The 12,313-nt window shown below is 32.0% G+C and overlaps 2 protein-coding genes across 2 annotated transcripts in view; both read right to left on the bottom strand.

The window, feature by feature from the left end:
* Positions 1–6,181: 6,181 nt before the first annotated feature.
* Positions 6,182–7,974, bottom strand: LOC119602425. Its single transcript, XM_037953935.1, has 3 exons — positions 7,962–7,974; positions 7,779–7,893; positions 6,182–7,718 (listed from the first exon to the last, which is right to left on the bottom strand). The coding sequence occupies exons 1-3, from the start codon at positions 7,972–7,974 to the stop codon at positions 6,182–6,184; spliced, it is 1,665 nt and encodes a 554-aa protein (XP_037809863.1).
* Positions 7,812–12,313, bottom strand: part of LOC119602427 — a 136,298-nt gene continuing 131,796 nt past the window's right edge. The window contains exon 4 of the mRNA XM_037953941.1: positions 7,812–8,146. Coding sequence (XP_037809869.1) covers positions 8,088–8,146 — 59 coding nt within the window. The 3' untranslated portion in view covers positions 7,812–8,087. The remainder of the gene's footprint in view (positions 8,147–12,313) is intronic.

Below are 12,313 nucleotides of genomic sequence, written 5' to 3'. Positions count from 1 at the left end.
GACTAGACCTATAGACTAGACTATAGACTAGACTATAGACTAGACTATAGACTAGACTATAGACTAGACTATAGACTAGACTATAGACTAGACTATAGACTAGACTATAGACTAGACTATAGACTAGACTATAGACTAGACTATAGACTAGACTATAGACTAGACTATAGACTAGACTATAGACTAGACTATAGACTAGACTATAGACTAGACTATAGACTAGACTATAGACTAGACTATAGACTAGACTATAGACTAGACTATAGACTAGACTATAGACTAGACTATAGACTAGACTATAGACTAGACTAAAGACTAGACTATAGACTAGACTATAGACTAGACTATAGACTAGACTATAGACTAGACTATAGACTAGACTATAGACTAGACTATAGACTAGACTATAGACTAGACTATAGACTAGACTATAGACTAGACTATAGACTAGACTAGACTATAGACTAGACTATAGACTAGACTAGACTATAGACTAGACTATAGACTAGACTAGACTAGACTATAGACTAGACTATAGACTAGACTATAGACTAGACTATAGACTAGACTATAGACTAGACTATAGACTAGACTATAGACTAGACTATAGACTAGACTATAGACTAGACTATACGACTAGACTAGAGACTAGACTATGACTAATAGACTAGACTAGACTATAGACTAGACTAGACTAGAACTAGACTAGACATAGCTAGACTGACATTAGACTAGACTATAGACTTGACTAACTTAGACTAGACTATAGACTAGACTATAGACTAGACTATAGACTAAGACTATAGACTAGAACTAATAGACCTAGACCTATAGACTAGACTATAGACTAGACTATAGACTAGACTATAGACTAGACTATAGACTAGACTATAGCACTCAGACCTATAGACTAGACTATAGACTAGACCTAATAGACAGACTATAGACTAGACTATAGACTAGACTAGAACTAGACTATAGACTAGACTTACTAGACTAGACTATAGACGTAGACTATAGACTAGACTATAGACTAGACTATAGACTGAACTATAGACTAGACTATAGACTAAAAACTATAGACTAGACTATAGACTAGACTATAGACTAGAATATAAGACTAGACTATAGACTAGACTATAGACTAGACTATAGACTAGACTATAGACTAGACTATAGACTAGACATAGACTAGACTATAGACTAGACTATAGACTAGACTATAGACTAGACTATAGACTAGACTATAGACTAGACTATAGACTAGACTATAGACTAACTATAGACTAGACTATAGACTAGACTATAGACTAGACTATAGACTAGACTATAGACTAGACTATAGACTAGACTATAGACTAGACTATAGACTAGACTATAGACTAGACTATAGACTAGACTATAGACTAGACTATAGACTAGACTATAGACTAGACTATAGACTAGACTATAGACTAGACTATAGACTAGACTAGACTAGACTAGACTAGACTATAGACTAGACTATAGACTAGACTAGACTATAGACTAGACTATAGACTAGACTATAGACTAGACTATAGACTAGACTATAGACTAGACTATAGACTAGACTATAGACTAGACTATAGACTAGACTATAGACTAGACTATAGACTAGACTATAGACTAGACTATAGACTAGACTATAGACTAGACTATAGACTAGACTATAGACTAGACTATAGACTAGACTATAGACTAGACTATAGACTAGACTATAGACTAGACTATAGACTAGACTATAGACTAGACTATAGACTAGACTATAGACTAGACTATAGACTAGACTATAGACTAACTATAGACTAGACTATAGACTAGACTATAGACTAGACTATAGACTAGACTATAGACTAGACTATAGACTAGACTATAGACTAGACTATAGACTAGACTATAGACTAGACTATAGACTAGACTAGACTAGACTATAGACTAGACTATAGACTAGACTATAGACTAGACTATAGACTAGACTATAGACTAGACTATAGACTAAGACTATAGACTAGACTATAGACTAGACTATAGACTAGACTATAGACTAGACTATAGACTAGACTATAGACTAGACTATAGACTATACTATAGACTAGACTATAGACTATACTATAGACTAGACTATAGACTAGACTATAGACTAGACTATAGACTAGACTATAGACTAGACTATAGACTAGACTATAGACTAGACTATAGACTAGACTATAGACTAGACTATAGACTAGACTATAGACTAAGACTATAGACTAGACTATAGACTAGACTATAGACTAGACTATAGACTAGACTATAGACTAGACTATAGACTAGACTATAGACTAGACTATAGACTAGACTATAGACTAGACTATAGACTAGACTATAGACTAGACTATAGACTAGACTATAGACTAGACTATAGACTAGACTATAGACTAGACTAGACTATAGACTAGACTATAGACTAGACTAGACTAGACTATAGACTAGACTATAGACTAGACTATAGACTAGACTATAGACTAGACTATAGACTAGACTATAGACTAGACTATAGACTAGACTATAGACTAGACTATAGACTAGACTATAGACTAGACTATAGACTAGACTATAGACTAGACTATAGACTAGACTATAGACTAGACTATAGACTAGACTATAGACTAGACTATAGACTAGACTAGACTATAGACTAGACTAGACTATAGACTAGACTAGACTATAGACTAGACTAGACTATAGACTAGACTATAGACTAGACTATAGACTAGACTATAGACTAGACTATAGACTAGACTATAGACTAGACTATAGACTAGACTATAGACTAGACTATAGACTAGACTATAGACTAGACTATAGACTAGACTATAGACTAGACTATAGACTAGACTATAGACTAGACTATAGACTAGACTATAGACTAGACTATAGACTAGACTATAGACTAGACTATAGACTAGACTATAGACTAGACTATAGACTAGACTATAGACTAGACTATAGACTAGACTATAGACTAGACTATAGACTAGACTATAGACTAGACTATAGACTAGACTATAGACTAGACTATAGACTAGACTATAGACTAGACTATAGACTAGACTATAGACTAGACTATAGACTAGACTATAGACTAGACTATAGACTAGACTATAGACTAGACTATAGACTAGACTATAGACTAGACTATAGACTAGACTATAGACTAGACTATAGACTAGACTATAGACTAGACTATAGACTAGACTATAGACTAGACTATAGACTAGACTATAGACTAGACTATAGACTAGACTATAGACTAGACTATAGACTAGACTATAGACTAGACTATAGACTAGACTATAGACTAGACTATAGACTAGACTATAGACTAGACTATAGACTAGACTATAGACTAGACTATAGACTATAGACTAGACTATAGACTAGGCTATAGACTAGACTATAGACTAGACTATAGACTAGGCTATAGACTAGGCTATAGACTAGACTATAGACTAGACTATAGACTAGACTATAGACTAGACTATAGACTAGACTATAGACTAGACTATAGACTAGACTATAGACTAGACTATAGACTAGACTATAGACTAGACTATAGACTAGACTATAGACTAGACTATAGACTAGACTATAGACTAGACTATAGACTAGACTATAGACTAGACTATAGACTAGACTATAGACTAGACTATAGACTAGACTATAGACTAGACTATAGACTAGACTATAGACTAGACTATAGACTAGACTATAGACTAGACTATAGACTAGACTATAGACTAGACTATAGACTAGACTATAGACTAGACTATAGACTAGACTATAGACTAGACTATAGACTAGACTATAGACTAGACTATAGACTAGACTATAGACTAGACTATAGACTAGACTATAGACTAGACTATAGACTAGACTATAGACTAGACTATAGACTAGACTATAGACTAGACTATAGACTAGACTATAGACTAGACTATAGACTAGACTATAGACTAGACTATAGACTAGACTATAGACTGGACTATAGACTAGACTATAGACTAGACTATAGACTAGACTATAGACTAGACTATAGACTAGACTATAGACTAGACTATAGACTAGACTATAGACTATAGACTAGACTATAGACTATAGACTAGACTATAGACTAGACTATAGACTAGACTATAGACTAGGACTATAGACTAGACTATAGACGAGACTATAGACTAGACTAAACTATAGACTAGACTATAGACTAGACTATAGACTAGACTAGACCAAAATAGAAAAGTCTAGACTATTCCAGAATAGACTAGACTATAAACTAGACTATAGACTGGACTATATACTGGACTATAGACTGGACTATAGACTGGACTATAGACTACACTATGGAATACACTATAGACTGGACTATAGACTGAACTATAGACTGGGCTATAGACTGGACTATAGACTAGACTATTGACTATTTGATAGACTAGACTATTGACTAGACTATAGACTACACTATAGACTGGACTATAGAATAGACTATAGACTAGTCTATAGGCTAGACTATAGACTAGAATATAGACTAGTCTTTAGGCTAGACTATAACGATATACTATACCCTATACTATATTATAGACTAGAGTAAAGACTTTACACTAGACTAAAGTCAATATAAATAAAAACTCCACTTTACAATTTTAAAGGTTCTAGATCATTTTCCCAGAAATACATACGTATTTTTGTATTTAATTCATATGGCACGTGCCAAGTTCCTATTGAAAGTCCACCAATTTATTACCCAAATGTTGACATGGATCTCAAAGTAGTTAGTGCAAAATTTTCCTTTAAATGGGAGGTGTCTATAGTTCGTTCCTTCCAGACATACAGTAGACACTGTGAAAATTTCAGAAAAATCGGTCGAAAACAGCAAAAGTCTAAACAAATTGAATAATTTTCAATTCTTAACGTTAGTGACATGTTCTATTTTAGGAACCATATTTTAAACTTAAACTCAAAACACTACTTCTTTAGGTAGTAGAATGAAAAATTATTCTCAAATCTGAGAGATCAATTCCAATACTTCCTAAATGAATAGTGCTAGAGGGTTGAAATTGTATTTTCTATTTATGTAGTTTGTTCGGTATTAAAAATAGAGAAATTCGTTTCTCATTTGAGCCTAGCCCCCATATTGGATTCAAAATTCAAGGTTTCTTGATGTAGTTTTAGGTATGATGACAGTCTAGAACTTTACGATTTTATTACAAAAAAATAATTCAAATTTCTGTTTAATATTTTAATTTCTTTTATTTATTATCATCATCATTATTATAATAATATGTTTTAGTTTACAAATAGGATTTTTTATACTCGTGTAATAATTAGTTTACTATATAACTTGCACAATAAGTGTATTTTAGACGGGGGGTATAAAATGGGAGGGGATAATGCAAATTTTATAATATATTCGTTTTTACAACTAAAACTGAAATAATATTTCACAAAAACAAAAAAATGAGACAAATATTAATTAAATATTAACACATATTTTAAATTAGATATTTTTTACACAGTTAAAACTAAATATAAAAAGAAATGAAAAGGAAAATAAGAAGAAAAAAAAACATTTAAAATGAATTTATGTTAAAAAATAAAATAAAATAATTAAAAATGTTAAACAATTTTTTATTTAAAAAATGAAACGTATACAACTTAAGCATAAACTAAGTTTAAGAATAAATTTTAAATTGAAATTTTTTGAAATAAAAATTTTCAAAAGAAATAAATTTTTTAAAATCAATTTTTTTTAATTTTTTTAATAAAAGTAATTTTAATAAAAACTCTAAAATTTCTACAATAAAATTTAAAAATTTTTTAAAAGAAAATTAAAATTAAATCGAAAATTTAATTAACGATTGAAATTTAAAAATTAAATTTATTAATTAAATAAAATATAAATGGGGTTTTTTACATAAAATAAAAAATTAAATTTTTAATAATTTTTTTTATAATATAATTTTATAATTATGTATTTTTTTACTATCACAACAAAATTTTTTTTAAAAATTGTTTTTCGTCCAAATATTAAAAAAAAGAGAGAGTGAGAAATTTAAGAAAAACTCTTAATTTAAGTAGAGTGATCTTTGTTTTTTTTTTAGAAGGAGGAAGTGATACTAATACTTCATCTGTATTGTTTTTCGCCACTACGTTTATGTTCACGACTGTCGCCACGTTTGATGTACCAGTTCTTGTTATTATTCTGATATTTTTGCTCATTTTGTTTACGCAATTGTTCTCTATGTTTCATATATTTCTCTTGCCATTCACCGCTGTTGTCATCATTATCGCTTTTTTCACGACTTTTATCATATCTCCGTTTTTGTTGTTTATTAAAACGTTCCTTGGATTGATTTTCTCTAGAATTTTCCCGCGAGTCATCAAAATCTTTAGAATTATCTCGGCGATATTTTCTTTCTTTGGAGTTGTTGTTGAATTTATCCGTGTGCCATTCTTTGGAGTTGTCCTTGGTGCTGTCAGGATTATTGTGTTGATATTTCTTAAACTCTTTACTGTGCTTGTCATCTTTGCCAAAAGATTTCTTATGATCTTTGGGTAGTTTGGTTTGCTCATCATATTTATTGGTTTTATAAGGTTTAGAGGAGTAACTGTCTTCTTTGTGGTTGTTATACTTTTGATATTTCTCTTTAGGTGGCAGATTTTGTTGATAGTCTTGTGGTGTCTCATAGATGGGTTTATTTTTTATAAATTCCTTTTTAGCGGCTTCTAGGGCCTTCTGTTCAGCAAATACTTCTTGCAATTGTTCAAAGGGATTGTCCTGGAAACCTTGCAGTTCCTCAGCCACCTTTTCAAAGGTCTTAAAGGCTTCGGATTGTTGCTTAAGATCCTCTACCACATGGCCAAATTGTTCTACAATATTAGGTTCATTGGAGTTACTCTGTTCCATACACATATTGGCAATTTCTACAAAGGAGCCATCCGGACATTTATAAGGCTTTCTGAGGTCTTGTTTGCTGATCTCCACCGGTTTAAGGGAATCGCCATTGCCTGCCCAGGCCTTGAAAGTTTTGCCTTCTTTGTAGTCTTTATATTTCCCCTGTTTTTGTTGATGTTGCTGCTGGGGATCATTGAGGCTGGACAAATATTTCACTTGTTTATTGAGTAAATCAATTTCGGCTCTCATTAGATTATTTTGCAATTCCATGTCATTGACTTTTTGTTCCAATTCAGCTGAGGTATCTGCAGAACTACCTCCTTTAGACAAAGGCTGCCAGGTGGGATGGACAATTTTACCAATTAAGGCTAAAATGGCTAGACCCACACCCACATAGAAAATGCCCTGAAGACCACGTTTAAACAGAGGAGAGAAACCGCTTGGTAAAGCTACAGTTTGTGAAGCTTTCTGTAAAGCTTGATTTTTCTCCTCAACTGTGGAGCTTCTACGTCTTTGACGTATCTGTTGTTCCAACACAGGTTCAGCAGGTTGTGGCACTACCAAAGGTTCAATATCATGATCCATTTCCTCTCTTAATTTATTAATAATAGAATCATCCATATGTTCTCCCAAAGTAAATTTCAAATTCAAATCATGCAAATGATCTCTCAGATAAGGATGAGGCGAGATGCGACCCACACTTTCGCTTTCACTAATAATGGAAATGCCATCCGAGAAATCATCAGTGTTAGCATCAGTTAGAGAACTGCAATAAAAACCAAATTATTAAAATATATCTTTCTAATAAAAAACAAAATGAACTTACTCTTTTAATTCCACGTCCTTTACGTTTTCTTCCTCCTTGTTGACCTCATCATCCTCCTCTTCTTCGTCATCGTTTTCGCTATTTTTTAAAATTTCTACACGGTTTTCATTATCTTCTAATTGATTACGTAGTTTACTATTTTTATCATTAACTAAAGTCCAAGATTCTAGACAATCCGAAGACTCAGTACTGGCATCATCATCAGTTGGTGTTGTTGTTGCTGTTGATAAAATATTTGTGGCTTCAGCTGGAGTAATTAAAGTTGCTAATTTAGTTTTTATTTTACTCTCCTCTAAATCCTCCTTTTTTCTATCCATTCTGCTGTAATTGTTGGGGTTTTTGCAAATCCAATTGCAAATATTTTAAATCTAAAAGAAACAAAAAAATTTATATAAATAAATTGTTTATCTTATTACACACAATTATCTTATCTTAAAGGTATGTATATTTATAATAACTAAACATTTTCTAAGACTACCTCTTAGATAATAACTTAAAAAATTTAATAATCTTGTTTTATTATTGCGAAATTTTTGAATTTAAAAGAATTTTCTTTGTTTCTTATAATTTTTTATTAAAAATGCACGCAGTTTTCTTTAGCTGCTAGATTCCTTTGTCCACCGTTTGCCTACTGGGCCTTAAAATGTGTTAGTTTATGATAATGCCTTTGGTCTTGTTGTTCTTGTGGATGGTTTTCTTTTAAAAATAAAATTTTGAAAAAAAGAAGAAAACACATTTTTTGTTTTGTTTGTGGGAGGTATACAATATTTAAGAGATGCCACATGCTATTTATGAATGAGAGGAAAATATGACGTTTTATGATCACTGACAGTGGGACAAAAGAATGCAATTCTGGAAAAAAGGAACAAAATCTTAATAATAGAAAGATAGTTTAGAAAATTGCTTGTCTATAGACTAGACTATGTAATAGACTAGAATACACTATAGACTAGACTATAGACTAAACTAGACTAGACTATAGACTAGACTATAGACTAGACTATAGACTAGACTATAGACTAGACTATAGACTAGACTATAGACTAGACTATAGACTAGACTATAGACTAGACTATAGACTAGACTATAGACTATAGACTAGACTATAGACTAGACTAGACTAGACTATAGACTAGACTATAGACTAGACTATAGACTAGACTATAGACTAGACTAGACTATAGACTAGACTATAGACTAGACTATAGACTAGACTATAGACTAGACTATAGACTAGACTATAGACTAGACTATAGACTAGACTATAGACTAGACTATAGACTAGACTATAGACTAGACATAGACTAGACTATAGACTAGACTATAGACTAGACTATAGACTAGACTATAGACTAGATTATAGACTAGATTATAGACTAGACTATATACTAGACTATAGACTAGATTATAGACTAGACTATAAACTAGACTATAGACTAGATTATAGACTAGACTATAGACTAGACTATAGACTAGACTATAGATTAGGCTATAAACTAGACTATAGACTAGACTATATACTAGACTATAGACTAGACTATAAACTAGACTATATACTAGACTATAGACTAGACTATAAACTAGACTATAGACTAGACTATAGACTAGACTATAAACTAGACTATAGACTAGACTATAGACTAGGCTATAGACTACACTATAGACTACACTATAAACTACACTATAGACTACACTATAGACTAGAATATAGACTAGACTATAGACTAGTATATAGACAAGACTAGACTGTAGACTAGAATATAAACAAGACTATAGACTAGACCAGACTAAAGACGAAACTAAAGAGTAGACCACAGACCAGAATATAGACCAGAAAGGACTGGAATATAGATAAACTAAAGAGTAGACCACAGACCAGACTATAGACTAGAATATAGATTAGTATATTCACTAGTCTATTGACTAAAATATAGATTAGACTATTGACTAGTCTATACTAGTCTATTGACTAGACTGTAGACTAGGCTAGATTAATATAGGCTAGACTATAGAATAAACTAAAGAGTAGACCACAGACCAGACTGTAGACTAGAATATAGACTAGACTATAGACTAGACTATAGACTAGACTATAGACTAGACTATATACTAGACTATAGACTAGACTATAGACTAGACTATAGACTAGACTATAGACTAGACTATAGACTAGACTATAGACTAGACTATAGACTAGACTATAGACTAGACTATAGACTAGACTATAGACTAGACTATAGACTAGACTATAGACTAGACTATAGACTAGACTATAGACTAGACTATAGACTAGGACTATACTAGACTAGACTACTAGACTAGACTATAGACTAGGACTATAGACTAGACTATAGACTGGACTATAGACTAGACTATAGACTAGACTATAGACTAGACTATAGACTAGACTATAGACTAGACTATAGACTAGACTATAGACTAGACTATAGACTAGACTATAGACTAGACTATAGACTAGACTATAGACTAGACTAGACTATAGACTAGACTATAGACTAGACTATAGACTAGACTATAGACTAGACTATAGACTAGACTATAGGACTAGACTATAGACTAGACTAATAGACTAGACTATAGACTAGACTATAGACTAGACTATAGACTAGACTATAGATTAGACTATAGACTAGACTATAGACTAGACTATAGACTAGACTATAGACTAGACTATATAGACTAGACTATAGACTAGACTAAAGACTAGACTATAGACTAGACTATAGACTAGACTATAGACTAGACTATAGACTAGACTATATACTAGACTATAGACTAGACTATAGACTAGACTATGACTAGACTAGCTAGACTATAGACTAGACTAAGACTAGACTATAGACTAGACTATAGACTAGACTATAGACTAGACTCTAGACTAGACTATAGACTAGACTATAGACTAGACTCTAGACTAGACTAAGACTAGACTATAGACTAGACTATAGACTAGACTATAGACTAGACTATAGACTAGACTATAGACTAGACTATAGACTAGACTATAGACTAGACTATAGACGAGACTATAGACTAGACTATAGACTAGACATAGACTAGACTATAGACTAGACTATAGACTAGACTATAGACTAGACTATAGACTAGACTATAGACTAGACTATAGACTAGACTAAGACTAGACTATAGACTAGACTATAGACTAGACACTATAGACTAGACTAGACTAGACTAGACTAGACTATAGACTACTAGACTATAGACTATACTAGACTATAGACTATACTATAGACTAGACCAACGGTTCCCAAATGGGGGTCCGCGGACCCCTAGTGGTCCGTAGTAAAATCCTAGGGGGTCCGCGAAGACGAACGAAAAAAACCATGAATAAACAATATTCTGCTTTTATATGTATGTACAAATATCTCCAATTTTTGTGCAATAATCCCAAATTTTTTGGTAACTTTTTGAATTTTATTTTTTCGGTTGTTTATCAGGAAGAAGCTAGGCCCTACAAATTTATTGTATAACTTTTATAAAGTAAAGTACTGCGTGATTTGTAATTTTTATTTCCTGTATATGTACTGAAATAATGGTTTTTATTTTAGACAAATAATACTCTGCCTTACAATTAAATTAGGGATACTGGTATTCCGGAGTATGAAGTTCAATTCAAAGACAAGCTTATTACAGATTTAAGTTTATCAAATTGTAAGCAAAAGTGTTCTCGTTTGAAAGGACTAAAATTATATATTTCCAAAACAGAGGTGACTCTTTATGCATCTCTATATAAATATTCCAATCCGACGTGATACACAGATTTTAACTTGATTTTGTCGACCAATACATATTATTAAATTAACAATAGAAAATCCATAGCGTTTCGCGTAAATATGTAGCCAAAAACCATGAAGTAAAATAATTCGTTGGTATTTTAAAATTCAAATTTAAGTTCCAAATTCACAGTACTTTAACAAAGAGTTCAAATCATATATTATGCGGATAACGCATTCCGCAACAACATAGAAGAAGTCCAACTTTCTTATATTATTTTCCCGAAAACTTAGCTCACTTACTCAGTTCACCCTTTGCAATCGCAACAAATTTTTGAAACGTGACTCCTTAAGCACATGTGACAATATTTGATAAAGAAACCTTTTCGCTACCTTGAAGAAAAATGAAGATGAAAGATCACACGATCATAAAATTAAACATCATGTTAACATATCAACAAAGAAGTCATTCTATCTTCAAAACATGCAATTGAAAACCTATCTGAAATATTATATATTCTCAATGTACAGGAAAAAAAAATATGTATGGGGGTCCGCGAAATAAAATAAGTTCTTCAAGGGGTCCGCGAAGTAAAAATCTGTGGGAACCGCTGGACTAGACTATAGACTAGACTATAGACTAGACTATAGACTAGACTATAGACTAGACTATAGACTAGACTATAGACTAGACTATAGACTAGACTATAGACTAGACTATAGACTAGACTATAGACTAGACTATAGACTAGACTATAGACTAGACTATAGACTAGACTA

The sequence above is a fragment of the Lucilia sericata genome, unplaced genomic scaffold (genome assembly GCF_015586225.1).
Source record: "Lucilia sericata isolate MDLA Ls3-8-SP2 unplaced genomic scaffold, ASM1558622v1 Contig000231F_arrow, whole genome shotgun sequence".
In the NCBI taxonomy this organism is placed as follows: domain Eukaryota; kingdom Metazoa; phylum Arthropoda; class Insecta; order Diptera; family Calliphoridae; genus Lucilia; species Lucilia sericata.
The sequence above is the reverse complement of the archived record's forward strand: the minus strand, read 5'-3'. Positions and strand labels throughout refer to the sequence as shown.

Coding starts and splice junctions, on each gene's coding strand:
- LOC119602425 (XM_037953935.1), bottom strand. Junction 7,719..7,778: donor AAGGACGTGGAATTAAAAGA/GTAAGTTCATTT, acceptor TTTTTATTGCAG/TTCTCTAACTGATGCTAACA.